The 23,523-nt window shown below is 32.1% G+C and overlaps 3 protein-coding genes across 7 annotated transcripts in view; 1 reads left to right on the top strand and 2 right to left on the bottom strand.

The window, feature by feature from the left end:
* The window catches only part of Hydr1 (abhydrolase domain containing Hydr1), a 17,133-nt gene extending 15,350 nt beyond the window's left edge, over positions 1–1,783 (bottom strand). The window contains 1 exon segment of the mRNA XM_083038938.1: positions 1,373–1,783. The gene's annotated coding sequence lies outside the window, so the exon portion shown is untranslated.
* LOC145936602 (uncharacterized) overlaps positions 1–23,523 on the top strand; it is a 73,118-nt gene that overhangs the window by 17,006 nt on the left and 32,589 nt on the right. The gene's annotated exons all lie outside the window — the stretch shown is intronic.
* LOC145936601 (uncharacterized) lies at positions 3,299–23,459 on the bottom strand. 5 transcript variants are annotated; one of them, XM_083038925.1, is made up of 3 exons: positions 23,338–23,459; positions 7,978–8,372; positions 3,299–7,885 (listed from the first exon to the last, which is right to left on the bottom strand). In XM_083038925.1, the coding sequence occupies exons 2-3, from the start codon at positions 8,364–8,366 to the stop codon at positions 6,244–6,246; spliced, it is 2,031 nt and encodes a 676-aa protein (XP_082895051.1). In that variant the 5' UTR covers positions 8,367–8,372; positions 23,338–23,459; the 3' UTR covers positions 3,299–6,243. The 5 variants fall into 5 exon arrangements, with proteins under 5 accessions (XP_082895051.1, XP_082895046.1, XP_082895047.1 ...); XM_083038920.1 differs by lacking the exon at positions 23,338–23,459 and adding an exon at positions 17,027–17,182; XM_083038921.1 differs by lacking the exon at positions 23,338–23,459 and adding an exon at positions 16,221–16,962.

Raw genomic sequence — 23,523 nt, 5'->3', positions numbered from 1 at the left:
AAGCAGTGGTATCAACGCAGAGTACTCACACTTTGAGGGATCAAACCTATTTTTAATATTGTACGTTCCTCATTCATTGAGTAAAGATATTTTAATCTTCTATTGCAGTGGTATCAACGCAGAGTACTGGTAACAATTATTAGGAGATTCGTCGATCGTTGAATAATTACGGCTTAGAGATTTTACACACAGTACCAAATAAACTCGATACTTTGATTAAAAAAGGAAAGGACCAACTTGAACCGAACAAAAGAACGAATGTTGTTTATAAGATTTCTTGCAATGATTGTGGTGCTTGTTACATCGGGCAAACAAAACGACATCTTGAAACGCGCATAAAAGAACATAGAAGTGACATTAGGAAACACCAGAGTAATCATTCGGTGGTTAGTAAGCACAGGGTTGCAAGAAATCATGAATTTGATTGGACGTCGGTATCAATCTTACACAACGAATGTAATTTGAAAAAGAGAGAAATTAGCGAAATGATTTGTATAAAAAAACATAGAGATGCGATTAATCTGCAGAAGGATACGAATAATTTGAACGCGATATATGACACTATTCTTAACGTACTTTAATATCCTTGACTAATGAATTTGTTATTGTCACGATTTTTATATATTATGTTTATGTTTATAACACTTTCTTTATATATCTCAACATTCTGACTTATACCAGCTTACGTTAGACTTTTCTAGTCACTGTGTAAAATGATGACGGAATTTTCACTCACGTACGGTCATTTCACATACTGACACATTATATCTATAGAAATTGCAGATTGTAAGGTATTGTTTTTTACATGTATTATATGTTTTATTGGCTTATATCATTATTATAACATCTACGAGCCTTAATGGTTTTTGTTATTTTAGTCTGAAGAGGACCCGATATAGGGTCGAAACGTAACGATAAATAAACGCATTATCACTAGCCAGTTGGTCGTTAAAAAATTTCTTTAACCTTGTTTTATAAGTACTGGCGTTTGAATCTTTTACTTTATTATAAAGTAAAATTAACATTTTTTTTCTGTAAATTTTAACAAATAAATCTTGTTACTAATAATACGGAACATATTTATTGTGTAATATTAAAAATAGATGCACAGTGTGTTATTTTTACATTTTTTTCAGTTGTTCTGATAATTTAACAATTGAGTTTAATTAACAGAACAGCAATATGTTAAATTAACACATGAATGTGTTAAATATTTAACACAAAAATTTTAACGGGCATTTTTTTAACAAGAAAACACAAATTTTTCAAATGAGGAAACAGTCAGGAGCTCCTTTAAAATAAATAAAAAATAAATCTTAATAAATTATGATAATTACAATTCGCGTGTTATGCAAACTTTACATTCTCTTACGGAAACGCTTATGTATACGCGCGTATGCAAATTTCATATATCCGATGTAAAATTCATTTTCTTCAGTATTCTCATAATAATTATCGATAGATAATATTAATGTGCAAAGGCAGTCACACATTCTCGATAAAATCACAAACACATTGCGCGTTTCACTGGGATATGCACGTGTATGCTGTACGCTTCATCGCGACGTTAGCGTGACAGCGCGATGCGGACTATTATGCAACGATACCGTATCAGAGCCGTACTTACGTTAAGCAGTAGCCCGCAGGAACCCCGCGCAAATCGTATCGTTACGAAAAATGCTAATAAACTTTACAATTTTACCAATTTAAAATGTATTACTAACATACGTCATTATGAAAAATAAATACAAAATTATTTATTTAAATACCATTGAATAATTATGCAAAATTAAGGAAAAGAGAAAAAAGAATAACAAATGTTTATAAATTATATACACATATGCACATAGATATTTATTTATATAAGATTTAATTCTTATATATAAGATATTTTACAAATTGAGATAATTATATACAAGATATTTATATATGTGATTTAAAAAGTCAGAGTTGTTAACGATATATTATATGTTGTTTGTTATATTATTATTCAATAGAGAGAGTGAAAATATATTATTATAACATTTATTAAATCTAATTATCCAAATTTTTATATGCATATGTGTACTCTAATGTTTGGAAATTTTAAAAATTTTGCGTCTAGGGTCTTAGAAATCTCAATACGATTCTGGGGCAATGATACGAACTTTGCGCAGAGAGAAATGTATGTACATACATACGCCTGCACGTTTGCTGCGGTATCGTTACACTGGTTCACTTGCGCGGGATGATTCCGGATTGTGCCCACTCACAGTCTCTCAATCGTCCACGTCGCTCGAGGTCAAGACGATTTTATCATGTATGTATGTATGTATGTACGTACAACGAGCGATCAATGACGGACGATCGCGCCTCGCTAGTATTCACGCGACATTGCTGCGAATTGCACTTGCGCACCGGCAGCACCTGCTAACTTGAGAAAATAAACCAATCGAATTTTTTATGCATATGCTTATGCACCTATGCAAGTTTGTGTGTTTATATCCTAAGGCTCCTTGGTTCTCGCCGCGACCATATGTTAGATTGTGACGTCAGAGGCGAGAAAATACACGCTGAAAATTTTTGCGTGCTATTTCGAAATAAAAAGATATTTCGATGAAACAGCACTTTAGATGGCTTTAGCACACTCTTAAAATACCTCGAAAACTATCCCCTTTTCCCTTTATAATCAATCAACAATTATAAAATGACTGTAATAAGAGGCCAAGTTCGTCTGGTCTTTGCACATGCGCAATCATTCTGCATAAAGTCTGATGTTTCAATTATTTTGGTTAACGGTTGTTGATTGACTGTCAAAGGGAAAAAGTAGTTTTCGGAGTATTTTAAGTGTGTTAAAACCATCTGCAGTTGTGTTTCATCAAAATATCTTTTTATCTAAAAACGGCACGCAAAAATTTTCAGCGTATATTTTCTCGCTTCTGACGTCACAATCCAACATGGTCGCGACGAAGACCAAGGGGCCTTAAGAAAGATATTTGGAATTAATAATTTAGATAATTTTCAGATAATTCAGATAATTTTTCTTATATGCAGGATTTTTCTCATTCGAATAATACTTATCAATTCGGAGTTAAGCAGACTTTATCTCGCAATAACAAATTGCTGCAATCTCTAATGTAGAATAAAAATAAATAATTCCCGCAATACTGACTGTATTAAAAATGTTATCGAATCATATCTCATTATTAATGGCATTTGTTAATAAATTTGTAAAAGATGACAGAATTTATATCAATCGTGACCTATATTAGAATCAGCTTTTTGTGGAGAACGAAGAACGGAAATAAGAGAGGATATATACCAAGGAGAATTATAGTTTTATTAAATACAGTCTTTTACATTTCATGATTATAATGAACTAACACACTAATAGTTCGCATTATAATCCGAGAATGATGTCTTTACGCTGTTACATTAAAGATTTAAATGACTGACCTCGATCGAATGTAAAAGCGAGAGAAATGCATCTCTTTTTATATCACTTTATTTTCTTTTTTACTTTGACCAATCTTAGATCAGTAAATTGATATTTAAAAGTGGAATTAATTCCTTATTTTCTAAATGTTTGATTGCTTAAACGAAATTATATATTGCAGTGTTTACATTAAAGATATAACTAAAAATATAATAAGCAAACGTTTCAACTCTTGTTGCATTTATATAGTATATAATTAATACTAATATTATCAGCATGATAAAAAGGACAGTCGGAGATAATTTTCTTTAAGACTGATGAAATTGTAAAAATTTTGCTGTTGAAAAATATAGATAAAGGCATAATTATCACACATTTTACAATCATTTTATAATATATGTATATAATGCAATATATGATTGACAGAACATATAATAGTAATATAGAGACATAATTTTTTGCATAAACTCAACTTTGCTCAACAGCAACAACAAGAATTATTTTCAAAATATTGACTGATAAAAATAATAGTTTAAAATGTTAAAAATATTAGAGAAATATTGGAGAAATTGCGAGATTTTCTTTGTGTACATAATAAAATAAAACTTTTCATTTAATTTGCGAATCTAACATGATCATCGCAAAAGTTTAGCCTTGTAAGAGCTTTCTCAAAAAAAGAATATCAGACATTAATATGGCACAAATATTTTCCAGACTCATGTACTACACATATAATTTGATATAATTTATGAAAAAGTTATTGATATCTTAAATCTTTTTTCAAGACATTTATAGGAAACTTGAGATTTTATCTCACTTTTAAATAATCGTATGTAACTTTATAATCAAAACATAAATACTATAGCGCACACACACACACACACACACACACACACACACACACACACACACACACACACACACACACACACACACACACACACACACACACACACACACACACACACACACACACACACACACACACACACACACACACACACACACACACACACACAAAGCATTGTTTTAACATAAATAATATAATAAATATAAAACACATTCCAATGAGTTTTATAAATGCAATAGATAAATTTTATGATCAACTTTGCATCAATTTTATAGCTTACAGAGTTGTTTGTGCGATAATTTCGCGCATTATAAACTTGTCGTACAAGTAGTTACATAATGTAAGATAAGGTTACTTAATTAACTAAAAAATAGGTGAGGCACAGAATATATGTAAAGTAATAGCAAATTAAAGATGAAGCTATCGTATTTTCTGTGTAACAATAGGGTACAGTGGCAAATCAGCTTGTAATGATATTCAGGCATTTTCCATAGCTATTGTAAAATTCCAATAGGGGGAGATCGCTCATTTAGTGCTCATGGTCACATACTCACACGCTATCGGATGTGATGATGGCGCAATTGTATTTATATCTGCGTATATTTGAACATGCAACTGTGTTTAATTGTCAATCCTAAAAAAATCTAGTTACTGCATATCTTCTAAAATCTCGAATTTTATCCGTCAAACATGTAGTTGCAAAAGTTTTATAAAAGTGCATTTCATTAACAATATGATAACGAAAATTTATTACGTTATACCGTATTAACATAAAACTGAATTTTTTGTATTACTAGTTACAATTTTATTATTTTTGAAACATAGATATATTTTAGTAATTATATTTTTTGATTTAACATTTTTAAATTATTTAAACATATAAATAAAATTGCATTAAATCAAGATAATGAAATTGTATCTGATAAAAGATAATTACATATCTATGAAAAAACATTACGAAACATTTGTGTAATTTTATATCGGTATGAGGGCGCTTTATAAGCTTTATCTATTAAATAATTACTTGTTATTTTTGCTTCTTATAAAAAATTGGCTTTTTATATTTTTTTTTTATATTCTTTTTGATATAAAAACATTAAACTTTTACAAGTTGTGTGTCTGATTAAAAATATAAAATATAATTTAATTTATATATTTAATCTAGTATAAAAGTCTATCTTCAGTAATAAATATATATATGACATTTTTTTAGAGATATGTAAAACTTTTTAGATAGTAAAATTTTTTATTATTCGATAAAAATACGACGTTAAAAAAAGGGAAAGTGAAAATTCAAAGAATTAGAATAATAAAAAATTTTACTATCTAAAAAGTTTTACATATCTCTAAAAAAATGTCATATATATATTTATTACTGAAGATAGACTTTTATACTAGATTAAATATATAAATTAAATTATATTTTATATTTTTAATCAGACACACAACTTGTAAAAGTTTAATGTTTTTATATCAAAAAGGATATAAAAAAAAATATAAAAAGTTCTTTCTCTCCGTCAAACATTACATTTTCATGTGTCCAACTGAATAAAATAATATATTTAGTCAAGTGCTAACACTTGACTAAATATATTATTTTGTTCAGTTGGACACATGAAAATGTAATGTTTGTTGAAAGAACAAGAATTATTATAACATACTATATACAAAAAAAGAGAGAAATAGGTATATATGTATATACAAAACCGAGTATTTGACTTAGTAACATTTCAAAATGCGGACATACTTTTTATGATATTCTCTAATATATAAACTTCCGTATTTGTCTTAATCCTATGACTATAAAAATAATGCCACAGAAATATAAATTTCATGATATTAATTTATGGCTTGTACGATATAATGTTGCAGTAGTATTTAGCAGTACGGAACTTGCTCAAAGTTCCCGTTTGTATCTACGTACCTTATTAGTATAGTAGACGTGTAACATCGGATGCTGATAGTTGATCGCCGCGTATCATGAACGCCGATTACAATTAGACTCGCGAATGTACTTAGCCCAAGTACGAGAGGGTGTAAATTGACTGGGGTAGTGTTTGCGAGTCGGGGTTGCCTGATTTCCGTCTATTATGTTTCGATAAGTTTCCTCGTCGTAGACGCAGGAGAGATTCTTTCTTCGTTTTACAGAACCGGTTTCAAAATTGGCCAGTTGACTGCCAACGAGTACGTGAAGATCACCTTTCTCGTGCACGGCCCAATCCCAAGTCTCCACGATAGAGCAGTTGCAAATAAACGGATTTCCCATAAGATTGATCGAGAGTAAACGTGGATTCGACTTGAATATCTTTGGATTGATCGTGCGCAAGTTGTTATTACTGAGGTCTAGGTGTTCTAACGCGTGCAGTTTCTTCAAAGAGCTCAGATTTTCCAGACCAGAGATGGTATTTCCCGAAAGATTCAATTGAGTGAGATTATTTGTCGTGGTAAATATGTTCTCATTCAAATGCGAGATACCACAGTTGCTGAGATCCAAAATCTCCACATTAGACAGTTGCGTTGAAAGCAGCGAACCTTCGTCGGGTACGATGAGCGGATTGCCGCTGAGTTTGAGTTCCACTATGTTTGTTGACTCATGATCACCGAAGACCTTTAAATCGAGAGGTATCTTGAGATCGCAATTGTTGAGCTCTAGACTTTCCAAACGCGTCAGATTCGCGAACAATCCTTCCTCCAAGGTATGAAGCTCGTTCCCCGAAAGAATTAACTGCTTCAAAAAAGTCATTTGCGCGAAAGTATTATTTCCGACATGACCGAGGCCGCAGTAAGACATATCCAAATATTCCAAAGATGTTAATGGATTGAGAAGACTAACAAATGCGTCGGATAGCGGATTATGAGAGATATCGAGTTCCTCGAGGTGTTCGAACACATCGAAGGCATCTGGTAATTTTCGAAGACTACAGTTGCTGAGAGAGAGTTTATGAAGCTTGGGCAGATGACGGAGAACGACAGTTAAATCGCTGGCGAACATCGGATTACCGCTCAGATTGAGTACGCGTAGTTTACTTGCGTTTGTGAAAGCTTCCTCGGATAAGCGATCCTGTAAATTGCAATACGACAAATCCAGAGATTGAAGGCTGTGCAGATTGTGTCCGAGCGTATCTTCGACATCCAGATGCCACAATTCATTATTTGCGAGGACCAACTGACGGAGATACAAGTTTTTAGCGAAGGCATCACCCGGTAGATTTGTAATACCGGTGTTAGTGATATCTAGATGTTCCAAGCGCACCAACGGCGTGAGAATGCTCCTCCAATTCAATGTCTTCAATTCATTGTCCGCTATTTCTAATTGTCGCAAATTTTCCAAATGTGAAAATACCTCGGGAGATATGTAGGTTAAATTGCATCCGTTCAACGTGAGATATTCCAAATTCGTTAGATGATCGAAGGGACCTGGTTCGATTCTTTGCAGGGTATTGTGCGACAGATCGAGCTTATTCAAGTTCGTCGTGTTGTGGAAGAAACGTGTGTTGAGATGACGGATACCGCATGAATTTAGATCGAGGTACAGCAATGTGCGGCAATTCAGGAAATGTCCTTCAACTTCCTCCAGAGGATTATGTTGAAGCTCCAATGTAATTACACCTGGGCTGTCCCTGTTGAATTAATTATATCATTATTAATAAAATCATCTCTGCTTAAAAATACAATTACTAACGAAAATATGATTGATATCGAATTGTCTTACCGAAACGCTTCAGGATCCACACGCGTAATGGCGTTATACGAGAAATCTGCATCCAATAGATACGTTAATCCGGCGAAGGATTCGTACGTCAGCTCGGTTAACTGGTTATGTGCCATCTGGAGGCGCCTCAAATGGATTGAGCTCGGAAACGGGTCGACGTTTGCGATATTATTATCATTCATGTCTAAAATATAGACATTAGGACTAAGCTCGTTGTACGGGATGGTCGTAAGATTGCTATCCGAACAGTCCGTCACCCAGTTGATGCGAAAATAGTGACAATGGCAATCTACGGGGCACTCTTGTTCCAGCAGTTCTTCGTTCAAGGCAAACGCCGTAACAACCAAATATCCCGTGAGCAGATACAACGCTGTTGTTATTTTCGCCATTGTAATCTGTATTAACAGAAAAAGATTAAAAGATTAGTCGAATTTTCATATAAAAATATAGAAATAATTCTGCATTTACAGAGAGAATTTTTAATATTATATAATTTTTTTTTAAATTACATATTACAAAAAAATTCTTTAATATATTACATAAATCTGTACAGAACGATATAAAATATCGCTCTATTATATGATATATGGGAAAGTATGCTAAATCGTACCGTTCGTTAAATCGTACCTCTACTGTATTTCTTAAACAAAGTTAAAATATTTTAAGGTGTTAACACTGTTGTATCGCAGCTAGCCTCACTCGAATGACGTTCATAAATTTATTTTGTGTGATTTTCATGTAATATTCGGCACCTCGTGCTTAAGCTATTACATTGAGAAAGATAAGCAATTAAACTTATTATTAAAGCATTTTTTCATCTTATTTAATCTTGTATATGGAAGCGTTGAAAAATCAGCAAAATGTTTTAAGATTATTTTCTTATTCACAAATTTGACAAAGCAATGGAAGTTTGATAAAACGTACCACTAACTTTTTCCTATATCGTACTGATATGATTTACTAAATTTATTTTTTACTTAGGCAATAGCTTTTTTTCTTTATATTTAGGTGGACAACTGAAGAAAATATTATCAAATTTTATAATTATATTGAGATAATACTTATTTATATTTTTGTATGATACACACAAAAAGTATTTTTGTACGATACACACAAAAAGTATTTTTGTTAAATTTTTGAAAAGAATTTACGATTATAAATATGACATTCATATAGATATGTTTTGTTGCAGACTGAGAACTTTTGTAGAAAATAAAACTTCATTTTTGTTACAATTTTTTAATTTTATTGTTAGAGGTACGATTTAAAAACTCATGGGTACAATTTAGCAAACCGGTATTGTAAATCGTATCAAATATTACTTTTTTTAATTTTTAATTTACGATATGAAACAATGATAAATTTGTGTTAATGTTTAGCGTATATCGTTGACAAAGAACCATAGTTTCAAGTAAATAAAAAAATGTTGTCATTTCTTTGATAGTTTTATTGCAATTTTAATATTTATCTTAAGGGGGTACGATTTAGCATACTCTCCCCTATATATGAATTTTAAAAAAATTTCTGTTTCTTTTCCTCGTGAAATACGTTTACTGAGCTGAAATATTTCCTAGTTCTAACAACTTGACGTCTCAATCCAAATTAATGCAAATGAGTCAGCCGGGGAGTCGTAGCGAGAGTCGTTAAATTGCGAATACGATCCCATTCATCGCGATGACGAATCACGTTCGACTAACTTTTTATGCTGGCGGGGAATGCATTACAAAGAAACACATCGACGCCTTTGGCCGGTAGACAACTTCTCTACGAAGTCGGAACAGGGCTTTCCGTCAGAATGGTACGTGCACGCTCGGCTGCACCGGCGAGAGAAGAGCCACCCCTTTATTCCCGCGAAATCTCCCGCCTTTGACCGCGAGAACCATTACCATCGACGTACACATTCGCCTATTCGAGAAACTGCCAACCATCCCGTGCAATATCTCTCGCCCTTCTTTGGCGCCGGGATTCTTCAGTTTTCGGATGTCGTCCCCTCCCCCCCTTGTGCGAAAAAATGCCGCGCGTCGGGGATAAAGTCATTTACATTCAGACTCCAAGCAAGATCCTACATTTTTTTTTTTTTTTGCGAATGAGTCGCTTTTCTTTAACGATTTTGACCGGGGATCTCAGGCGGCGGGTTTTCCGGAATTTCTCAAGCGGAATTTACGCGATGGCGGAAGCGCGTTCGTGAAATCAATGGATTCGAATACGTCGGAATGTTTTCTCCATTCTTGTAGTGTCTCTTTTTCTTTCTCTTTCTCTCTTTTCCTCTTATGATTCGTATATGCGTTTAATAATTCAATATTGGCTTTTCTGTTCAAATAATTTGAGACCGATGCGTTGTTGAACAGCTACATCTAACGCATTGAGTGTCATTATTCTCATTGAGGGTATACTTGCCAAATCAATATCACTGTCTACATCTAAATGAGTAAAGTGGATGTCTCTGGGGAATGATATTGTGTTGACGAGAGATGATTATAGAGCATTGAGGCTGCCCTCAGATCATAAAAGCAAAACAAGATGGTGCAGTTAAATTTATTATAAAAAAAATAATAAAAATTTTAATAACAAAAAGATTTCAAACTGCTTATAAAACATTTTATATACGTTATATGTTTTATAAACAATATTACAAGTTTCGATGTTATATAAATCTGTTAGAAATAGTCTGTCTTGTGAAGAATAATAAATGCAACGTGAAAAGAATATTTTATCGTAAATGTACGACAGTAAAAAATAAGCACTTTGTTAAATTAATATGTTATAATTTATTACGTCATTTATTTTGTTATTAATTATCAGCAAATGCATTTAACGGAATATTATAATAAGATTATCACTCGTATACATTCTGAGATGAGACATTAAATTGGATTCCGCATTATAATATTGCTACATAATGTAACCAAGATTGCAGTTGTTTAACAATATTATTTTGATTTTTGATATTAGCTATATTTTTACGAGACATTTTTATATAATAAAAATTAAGCAATTCTTTTAATATTATACATTTAATATTATATATTTTACTTTGCATATAAATTATACATTCAGATAGTTTTGTTGAAAATTCAGACAGTTGTCTATAATAAAATTGTCGAGGCATCAATAAATTTTCACGGCGTAAAAAGGGACTTCGTGATTTTAATTAAATGAATAAAAGGAAATATATTAAATAGTGAAATAAATTAAAATAAGGGTAATTAAATAATTATACATGTTTAACCTTTGTTAAAATGTATTATATTCTATAAAAATCATCTTTTTCTTTCAAAAAGAGAGAATACAATTTTATGTAATATTGTTTTTATTGACCTAAAAGAGAAGAGTGGCAAAGAGAAATGGCCTTATATCGTTTTATCGTCGTTTTGAGAGAGCTGAGTTTATTAAATTTCGCACATCAAAGTCTCTCTATTCTGTGAGTTGTACTAGCCATTGCATAAGAATACTTCGTAATATCATTATACAAATTGGCGGATGTTCTGTAAAAGCGATACTTGTGCAAATGGATAACTCATATAATACTTTTTCAGAGAATACCGAATTGCATTATGCGTGCAAACTTTATTTCATATATATTATATTCTTCACGGAAATAGAAAAGTACGAGTACTAATTGCAACGTTTACCGCTCTTGAAAGACCTTCCCACACATAGTATAAATAGTGCAAGGCTGTTCGATTTAGGAATCAAACGTTAACTTGTTAATGCTAAATGTGACAAATGTAATGTGATCATTTTATTGTTTGACACGTAAAACAGTATAGGAATGTATAATATAGCTAAAATATGCCTTTTCTTGCGCTTTTTCACGTAATATAAAATAAAATTTATTTTACTTACACTATAATATGGAGATTTATAATTAATATTATATATACCAAAATGTCCTATATCATTGGATAGGAATAACATTATTATAATAGTAATCCCCATTTTCTGTATCTTGTAAGCCTTATAAATTTAAAAAATTAATTCCGACTAAATGTCCATCGGCCTTTTGTCTATACTGATTGGATTTGACTATATTGATTTTGAATTTAATGAATGTGTGTGTGTGTGTGTAAATAAAATTTTATTGAAGTTACAGCATTCGCTTTTTTGACTCTACTGGAAAATTTCAAATTAGTTGATTACATTGTTCTAGGCAATGCTTTTATCGTATATTGCAGAACTCTGATATATAAAGTAAACATATATAACTCTATTTTAATAATTAACAATTTTTATAATTGATTTCTCATGTAAAAAATATTTACATGTAAGAAATTATGTTACAGAATAATATTTTTTAGTTATCTCCCTCTCAATAATATATTGAACATATATATATGAAATATTTTAAGTATGTCCAATTTTGTAATCAAGAATTTAAAAGATTAACGAATCCAGAAATTATTATTAACAAAAATTCTATAATAGGATGACTAAATATTGAACAGAAAGATATATATCATCTCCTGATGATATTATCTTTAATCAAAATGATGTACATTTTTCCAAAGAAAGATTCTGATTATTTATTAAGAGGAAAAAATAAACGCGATAAAATCATATGTCGTATAATCACAACTATGCTTACGTGACAAAGTATCTATTTCTGATATATGCGAGAGTTACGAGTCTCGTAGTTCTGCGATATCGACGTGTTATAGATTGTTTTGTCACAGGTGAAACAGATTCGACATTTCATTTATATTTCTTCAAATATAACAGTCGTGAAAAACGACTCTGTTACAAGGTTGTATGAAGTATTCTTCATGTATCTCATTCTCTATATGTCAAATGTGTGGCGTCTCACATAAAGTCTGCATCTAGTTTGCGGGAGTATTTTTTATTATATAATTATCTGTGAATATATATATATATATGTATATATATACATATATACAGGGTGTCCCAGAACTACCGTAAAACCTGTTAATGGCAGATTCCTGGTATCATTTGGAGACAATTTTTCTTCAGCGAAAATGTCGAGGCACTAATAATTTTTTAGTTATAAGCGGTTGAAAATAAAAGCTTTTTTGCAAACTAATTGTAAGCCTTGTGAAAATAAAATATTAACAAAATCACATTCTTCAATTAATTTCAAGTAGAATTTACTTTAATAGAATTTTAATTTAAGGCTTAGTTACAAAGATACATAATGGCAAAAATTGGGAACATGCAAAAAATTATGGCCTCTTTTGACAAGTTTTACACACGTTTTGAGACATCTGGTATATATATATATATATATATATATATATATAATATTATAAGGATTATTATTTTATCTTGGCGTATGTAGTATAAATATCTATCTCTGTAGTATGAATTCTTATATATGTCAGGATAAAATAATAATTCTTATAACATTAAATATATATAAAATATATTATAATCAATATATTTACTCATCGAAATGGGTTACTTAATAATTTTGATAATTATTTTTATATTATTATGAGAATAATATAAAATATAATATATATCTCTATTCGATTCACAATATAGGAACAAATTCGTAAAAATTATCTACGATATAAAATAAGTATTTCGAAATATTTTTGACGCTCCCGTGTGATACATGTACCATGTACTACGCTACTCGCGACGTAATGCTCATTCATTGCTCGCGCACTTCATCGCACTCCACAGGATGGCTATTTCATTAAAGAGCACCGAGGTCTCCGGACCTCGTCGCTCCCGTGACGCGCAACGATGTGCGACGAGGAAGGCGACGAGTATGTTAGTGGCATGTAATCTGTCTCTACCGTCGCGAATATACATATGTATGGAACTTAGCAAACCAAATAGCAAGAGAGATCTCTCTAGATCTTTCTCTAGATTGTAAAAATTTAAAACATTTACTAAAGAGATGTCCAATAGCTTATAGAAATTAGAACGTCTTTTTGAACTTCTTCTTTAGATTTTTTTTATACTGATATTTCCCTCTGAACGTATTTTTAAAATACTAAGATTGAGATAAAGCTTTAAGATAAGATATATTTTTACAGTATTTTCTTATTACATATGTGCTCTTATTACATTATTGCTTAAGTTTTCTCTTATTCTCCGCAAGCGGCTCTCTGAGTTGAAAGCTCCGGTGATTTCGCGATTAAATTTAATCTACTACTACTCTGATATATAATTCTTTATCACTATGTATTTTGTAGCAACAGCACATAGTGAATGTGATAAGAAAATAAGAGAGTTGAACATATTCTTTTCTACTTATCTTCATTATACTTTTTAATTACTATTCGTTGAAAAGCTGAATAATTTGCGCTAATTAACTATTCACCGGCTCGATGTTCAACTGTCATAATAAGTGAAAGACTTAAAAGTATGCGATTTACATACCGGAAATATTGTGTAGACCTAGAGAAGACCGACGGTACCGACGAAAACAGCAGCGAGGTGATGATGATCGCGACGACTCGCGCGCGCACGTCAGTGGACAGAGACAGATTGAGCGGCCGGATTGCCGAGAGCCGCGGTTAAATTAAATCATGTCCGACTGAATTCAGGGTTAAAATCTACCGAGGCGCGCTCTCGTTCCGTCCGCGTACTATGTACGCGACGAGTTCGAATTTTCGGACTCTATTTTTTTGCGATCCGTGTTCATTTTAGTCACTTTGGTGACCCTTTTTTTTCTCTTCTTTCAATTTCTGATTGCGCGTCCATTTTGCATTAAATTATATTAATTTAACGAATTTAAATTATATTGATTTAGAAAATATCTCTTTGCGATGTCGATTCTAGATGTTGATTCTAATTGTTGATTTTTTTTTTAGTTTAATTTTAATTTTAATGTGATTTAATTTAATTAAATATAATTTAAGCTAACTTAATAATTTTATTTTATTTTATCTTACTTTAATTTATTTTAATTTTAATTGCATTATAATTTTTATTTAAATAAGTGGACGTAGATTCGTTTTTGTTATGTTTCATGAGTCCCTGATTATGATTTAGTTTTTTTGTTCTGGAGTCTTGAAGCGAAATGTTTAAAGGGTAAAGATTAAAAGTTAACCATCTAATTATCTAAATACAATTTGTTTTAATTAAATTCAATAAAGACCGGATATAGTTTATACTTAGTGTTTATGTTTAGCGTTATTTTATTTTTATTGCGCTAGTGTGATTATATATTATAATTAAATCCAAAGTTGGTGTTTTTTTTTCTTTTTTGTTTTCTGATAACTTTAATTATAATTATAAGTTGAATTTATAATTTATAATTTGAAGGTATGATACTATACTTAATTCAATTTAATATGATTAATTATTTAATTAATTAGTGGACGTAAGATACACACACACACACAAACAAAATGAAAACAAATGTAACTGGAAGCCATCCAAAGCCGTAAGGCTAAGATTAAGATAATAAATAATAATAAAATTATATTGATTTAGCATTATTAAATCAATCGTTTGTGCTAACAAATTTTAAAAATATTATAGCATAAAAAAACAGAGATATTGTCTCTTCGTGTTACATTTTTAATGACGATTTTAAAAGCGAGATACCCAGGTAGAACATAAAACTCATAATGACATCATGATGACATCATTTAAAAGTGATTTTGGAAAAAATTTTTTATACATATATTACAGTTATTTATTTATTATTCACACATATTTTAACAATTATTCAAGCAACATAAACTTTTTAAAAGTCATAATGCAATTATTTTATATTAAGGGGATTTAAATCTAATGATTACTTTTGTCATCTTTAAATCATTTTTGAATCATTTTTGTCCAGATAACTTTTAAGTGATGAATAAAATCATGATGATGTCATTATGACGTCATTATGAGTTTTATGTTCTACCTGGGTAATACCTAAAAACATTATTTTTATTATAAGATACAAAAAATCGTAATTACAATTTATAATTTATATTTATTTATTAACTAGACATTATTAGGGACATCTAATTTAAAGCATTAAAAATTAGACTCATTGAAATTTAATTTTTCCGTTCATCTATATATCTATACCTATAGTATTATAGTATTGCACTTTTCGAAAGGCCTGGAAAAATCTGGAAGTCCATTCGTGAGAAGGAATAAGAACATTCAATATTCTATATATAAGATTCCGTCTTTAAAAGCGTAATAATAGAATTTTGCAGATCAAAGAATCATTCTCTCGTAAGATAAAAACTTTAATAAGCAAATGTGTTTAAATGTTCATGTGACGTTAAGGGTAGGCGCCTCTCGCATATATATATAACCGGCCTTGCCTTCAGATTAAATGTGGCCTCGCGCTTTTCTTAACCTCCCATCTCCTCGATCAAAGGCGACGAATTCCTCGACAGAGAGATCCATCCCATCGCGCGAGAGGAGGACCTTACCGTGGATCCGGATGTAACGGTTTCGAGCGAGGAACCTCACATATATACGGTCGAGTATTATCGCGATTTGCAAATGTCGGAGGGCTCGATAACACACCCTTACTAACGACCACTACCGGGGTAGGAAGCTCGGAGGACACAACGAGATGTGTCAAGCGTGCGCTTGCGCGACGATATTAAATGCGTCTCTTTTTAAATGCGTCTTGGAAGGTAATGTGTACGCTCGTTCTTTGAGTCGTTTGACGAGAGGAAAATCACGCGATGCGAACATTATTATAAATGATGATGCACTTCTGTGTAAAAAAAAAGTGTATCTCTCGGATGAAATATTTCGTATATATACTTCTAGTATCATAGACAATAACAGTGTGTTGTGATAATTAAAAATCTCGTTCATTTTGCTCTGGATTTTTCGTCAGACACGTAATTTCTTTAATGCATTGAATCGATGTAATTAATTGGACTACTATTCTTTTATAAGAGTGCTCTAGGAAAAAATACGATTTTTTCTATATTTTAAATATCTCTGATCTCTCTATAATTATGACATATAGTGTTGCAATGCAATCATTCTATGTTCAGATAGACATTTGCGCAATTGCTGGCAATTAACTTGTTATTTTGTAATTTACACGCGCTGCGTCTCATCATTCCTAACAAGAAACGAAATACATTGTTGTATTGACCGTACTCACGTTTTCTCACGTTCACCTTTGACAGAAAATCAGGACCAGTGCGAGACGATCGAACGTCGCGTCGAATGTTCGTAAAAAACACGTTCACGATTGAAACAGCTGATTGATTAATACCGGCCACACATGAATAGATTCGCCTAACGGAGGGGGAAAGACACGCGCATGCTCGTAGCTCGTTTCTGCGATGTACACGTTGCTCGCAGATGACGCTGGAAGGCAAGGTTTAAAATTAAAGCGCATCTCCCAATATAAAAATGAATTAAACAATTGAGATAAACGATAGAAAAAAACTAGCGTGCCATCACGCACATCGTACGCTTTCAATTTATCTCAGGTCGTGCCTGATTGATAGCAGTCACGTGTGAAATGAGATTCGTCATCGTCGATTTGATCTTGTCTTTTTTGTTTAAGAGAATTAGTAGGATTATGTGCGATTAATTTTCGATTTTTTATGGAGAATTAATTACGTGAGATGAATAATAATTTTGGATAGGAAATAGCGGAATTTTATATTCCGTTTGAATAAATAATGTGTTTTTTTAAGCGACGATTTATTATATATTCAAATGTAATCACGATTTAATAGAGAGAGAGAGAGAGAGAGAGAGAGAGAGAGAGAGAGAGAGAGAGAGAGAGAGAGAGAGAGAGAGAGAGAGAGAGAGAGAGAGAGAGAGAGAGAGAGAGAGAGAGAGAGAGAGAGAGAGACCAATACTTTTTGATACCTATATTAGGTGTGTGAGGGTTTGAGGGTTTGAGATTTTGAGAGTTTTGCAAGAGAAGGCGTCATTTTTTCCGAAGCTATTGTTTCTTAAAGTTTTAACATTAATTTATGATATTTAGTCATTTATTAACAATAAACGGAATAAAAATCGTGTTTATACCATCATAAAAATGGAGCTTCCTACAGAGCATTTTCGACATTCGTTGCTTTTGTTTTTGAATCAGAAGAAAATGGCGGTTGAAGGTCATAGAATTTTGGTGGAAACTTATGGTGATGCTGCACCATCAATTAAGATGTGTGAATTTGGTTTAGAAGATTTAAAAGTGGTGATTTTGATGTTAACGACAAAGATCGTTTGGGACAACAAAAAAAAAGATTTGCAAGCATTGTTGGACGAAAATTCACTTCAGAACTTGCCAGAGCATGAAATGTTGATCGTACAATAATTACCAAACGTTTACGTTAAATAGATTTGTAAGAAAAAAAAACTCTCAAAACTAAATCACGCTCCTAATTAATTTGTGCAGGAGAATTGCACAATGTGAGTTTTACGATTCGTTTTTCACTGGCGTCGTCAGTGAACCTGCAACTATCCCCTTGATTATTTAACGAGTTTCACGAGTCACAGTTCCGTCACTTTTCACACTCACATATATATTCTTGTATCCGGACCGTTCTTCTTCGACTTCTTGGCTGGATGAAAATTTGAGACGGGGCCTATTATGAAACTATTTAAGGATTCTTGACAGAAACGAGTTTTCGATTATAACCAGTTTCGGCCTATGCGTCGCTATGCGACGAAACAAACAGTGATGTTCGATTTTCTTCAAAGCTTACAGCTTTCAAAACGTCGTTGCAATCAGAATCCGCTTTGCTAATTGACATTTGCATATAATATATAAGATATATATTTGAACAGACGAAAACTGAATAAACTGGAGAGATTAATTTGCAGTAGACGAAAACTGAATAAACTAGAGAGATTATTAATTTGAGGATTAATTTCTCAGAAGCGCGCACGTTTACATATATGTTGTAGAGAAATATATTTACATTTTTATATTAAAGAAACTGTTCTGTTATAATCACATTAAAATTATTTCTGACGTGTCGAGAAATATTTATCATTCATTAAATCAGATTATAGACTAATGACACACAAAATGAGAAGCGTGCAAATTAACCGAGATATAAAATGCATATCAAGTTTAGTAGAAAACTGCATTCTGCTATATCGGCAAATAAATCGCTGTTTCAGACATCCGATCAAGACAAACAAGCGCTGCTTATAAAAACGAAGAATACAAAACTTTAATGTACATACAATGTTTTGTCGAGAAATTCTTGATATAATCTAGTTTGAAAAAGTTTAATCACGATTAATCGTGTATACTTTACATGTCATAAAATTCATTACAATATACTTCATAATGCTGATAAAAATAAATGTTTATTATTTGCAACGCAGAGAGTTTTTATCTACACATTATATTATATTATTCGTCAAAAAAGAAAGAAAATTCGAAAATCAGATTTTTGGAAAGCGAATCAAATTTAATAGGGTGTCCCAGACCTATCGTATTATAACCTGTTGGCAGATTCCTGGGATCATTTGGAGACGATTTTTCCTCAGCGAAAATGTCGAGGCATCAATAATTTTCGAGTTATAAGCGATTGAAAATAAAGGGTTTTTCGTAAACTAAGCCTTGTGGAAATAAAATATTAACAAAATCACATTTTTTAGTTAATTTCAGGTAAAGTTTACTTTAATAGAATTTTAATTTAAGGCTTATTGTTAGTTACAAAAAGATACATGATGACAAAAATTGGGAACATGCAAAAAATGATGACCTTTCTCGACATTTTCGCTGAGAAAAAATCCAAATGATCCCAGGAATCTACTATTAAATAGGTTATACGGTAGGTCTAGGACACCCTATATAAAAACACATTATGCATATTTCTAATAGCTTCGTTTTTCACATCATTGCTAATGGATACATTGTATACGAGAGATTGCGACGCTTTTTTAAGCTGTACGATTGCTGTTCGCGTTGGTGAGCACTTGCATATGCATTTGCATATCCCCCATAGGGTCGTCGCTGCTACATGCACGTATGTATTCAGATTCGAAGAGAACAATAGGAAATCGATATGGTACGTGTCACTCTTTTTGTACATCTGTGCACACAAGTTGTTTGTTCATGCAGTCGGTGCGTGATTGAACGACGTTATTCCGTTCAGTTTCAGAGGAATTGCATTCGTTAAAAATTGGCGATCACGGAGGTCAGACGCATTGTTGATGCATCTATTGCGCAAATGTATTACGAAACCCGAGAGAATCTCGTGAACTTGACAAGAAAAAGGGTAGGGAAGAATCAACGATATCTGCCAACCCCACTCGTGTCAGCGGCGTAACGAATGAGAAGAGCATCGATTAACTTTGCGATTGACATTAGCTTTCCCGATAGAGCGCCGGTGAATTATCGTCCCGGATTAATTTTCCCTTTCCTGATCCATGCCGCGGATTTATCCTTTTCCCTTGTTCGAATGCCGCTTAACGAGAGAATCGAGGTAGCAACGGCAGGATTCACATTTAATGAAACGTAACGTCGAGTATTCCGAATCAACCGGTCGAAAATGTACGTCTCGGAGATTAATGGGAGATTCATCGATAAATCGGTAAATAGAGAGTATATAGAGGGGAGAGGAAAAGAGAAAGAAAAAAATTATCTATGTAAATAGAATTATATAAAAATCTTGATTATCATTTCCTGTTCTTTCCTTCATCTCTCAATGCTCTGTTACGGTTTGAATAGCTATTCTTGACGACTTGAATTTTTAGTTAATACAATATATTTTTACAGAATAAAAAAGTGAATTTTTAATTCTCGAGAGTAATAATTATTTATACAGTTATATTTGACGTACTTATGCACGTGGAATTATGATGAAAAAATTTGAATGGTTTAGTTTACGCTTCGAGAAAAATATTTAAATATTTAGACGTGACATATATATACACACATTGTTATAAATGTACGACTATACAACGGTAATGCTAATTTATACCTGGCAATATTGTACAGACACATTTTTCACGTATGCATATCATTTTGCTCTCATTTTATCATGTTTATTCACGGTGCGCCGTACGCATCAAGGCTTAGAACCGTCTGGCAGGTGATCTCTATTTATGCATCTACTTTAATATCAATTTATGTGCCCTCTAACTCTTGTACCCCATACAATTATGAAATTGTTCTTTTTTAAACATATATTTTACGTGTGCACATCAAATATCAAATATTTGCGCGTGTAATAAGTTACACAAAATATATCGCGCTATTGTTACCTTATTTCGATATTTGTTTATACGAGAAATATTTAGTATGATTGTGTGAAATATAAGTATGAATAACGTGGCGTTTTAGCATATCCACTATACGATTTATTTACTGCTTAACGTGTTAATAAAAAAAATTGTCGTAAAGTGTCAATATACACATAAATTTCTGTCATAATAATTTTGTAGGGATACTTTTTGATTAAATGCATACACATACACATACATAATGATTAAATAATATAATAATAAATGCTTTGCACGCAATAATAAAAGTTTTTTATCGACCGATTTATTTTATTAACTGATACTAGATTGTTATAAAGAGGTGCAATAGATGGCGATAAGATGCCATTTGAATTGGCCGACGAATCTGTAAAGTATTTTGCGTAAAATCGGACGTACATCAATACTTTAACTTTAATAGGTAAACATTTAATATAAATATCTAAAAAATAATAAATTTTTTAATTAATATGCGAAAAAATGCTTAGTAATAATAAGCTATAATATTTCTTGCTACTATTTGCTTAAACAAGTGTTTTTATTCAATACTATATCATTTTTTATATACTTTTTAATGTGGGCAGTGAAAACGAAAATAAAATATTATTATAATTACATTTGAAGCAAATGTCTTAAATATTTGTGACGCAATATTCACGATAATTTTTCTACGGATATATCGTCTATATAAGTTTCATCTATTTTTCGTGTCTTATATTCTCGCGAAATTATGTGAGAATGACTTTGGCAAAGCTCCAATGTGCCATAGAATGTGCAGGGACATGTACGGAGCAACGAACTTTAGTCAGCGTTACTTCGGACAAGATTCTTCTTGTTTCTGAGCGGAAACTTTTTAACCATGAACTTGATATAGACATTTTCTTTAGCAGTAATATTAAAGTTTCATATATGTCATTTATTCTACAAAGTAATATATATAAAATTTATATAACGAAGAATGTGCTTTTAAAAATCAGACTTGAACATCGAGAATATATCAAAATATTTCCCGATACATACAACTTTTGTTTAATGTGTTATTTAATCGTAAAATGGGGGATAAATTCAATTTTCAGTCATTAAAGAATAAAATATATTGTTAAAATATAAAAACATAAATAATGTTACATTATAATATAAGTTATATGTACGTTATATAAATATATATATATATATATATATATATATATATATAGAAGCAAAAACATAAATATACATATTAGAAGAAAGTCGAAGAGAAAAATGTTATACATATTTTATATACGTTTGATTTAGGAGAGCTTTTAGATATTTATTATCATGCATAATAATGATATACATTTTATATGTATAACTCAATTTTTCTGATCTTTTTGCTCGAATTAAACATTTTTATAAGATTTAATATATTTATTTTATTTTAATATATTTATTTTTAAGATTTATTATATATATATATATATATATATATATATATATATATAATTGGTTGAATATTATCATATTATAACTAATGCAATCATCGCATTGAACTGACTAGATTAAAAGCACAGTTTATTGCAAAGCGTAATAATTAAAAATTACAACTGTAGTGGTAAAAAGTAAAACGAATTTCTAAACCGATTCTAGGCGCCGTAAGTTTTAATTATTATTCTGCGACGATATCGCGTGCAAGCTGCAACCGCGACGTTTGCGCTCGTATTCATACGCTTAATTAATTAGACAACGTAATTACAGGATGCGAACACGGGCGGGACACCAAACCCGACTATTTTTAATTAATTTACGACCAGGTACGATTACGAGATTTTCGCTAACGCTCCTCCCCTCCTCTTACGTGCGTCGCTTATGACAACATCGCCGCGACATTTATCCGTGCAATATTATGCCGGTAGCGGCAAACATTTCCAGCCAAATAATCATCGCAAGAGAGAGAGGTAATTACGATTCCTATTACGCTAAAGCCGATACCGGTAACGCTCGACCAGAGGGTGTATTCAACTTCCTCTGCTACCCCTCGCAGCAGAAATGTCAGATTGCAGACGAAACAGCCAGTTTACAACTAGTGGAGGGGGTAGGTTGGCAATGCACTGTGCATTGCCAGCCTACCCCCTCCACTGGTTGTAAACTGGCTGTTTCGTTTGCAATCTGACATCTCTGCCTCGCAGTCGCCCGCGTAATCCACGAAATAATCCTCGGAGAGATTCTCTCTTGGTCCGACGCAATTTCACGCGAATATGAATAAGAATCACGACTCACGCGTGACTCGAGGCTTTCTCCATGCAGCGGCGAAGTTAGGGCGCTGCCGGGCGGAGCAGGCAGGTAGGGTTGGCGTTGAGAAGAACCATGGTGGAGGTTTGGGGTGGTGGCGGCGGTGACGGCAGCGGCGTCGGCGACAGTGATATGGTGGTGGAAATGGTGGCGATGGTGGTGGTGAGTGACCGA

Source organism: Prenolepis imparis, unplaced genomic scaffold (genome assembly GCF_030444845.1).
Source record: "Prenolepis imparis isolate NDT839.2.m4 unplaced genomic scaffold, iyPreImpa1.0 SCAF_5, whole genome shotgun sequence".
Lineage (NCBI taxonomy): Eukaryota > Metazoa > Arthropoda > Insecta > Hymenoptera > Formicidae > Prenolepis > Prenolepis imparis.
Note: the sequence above shows the minus strand (reverse complement) of the source record. Positions and strands in the feature narration are given on the sequence as shown.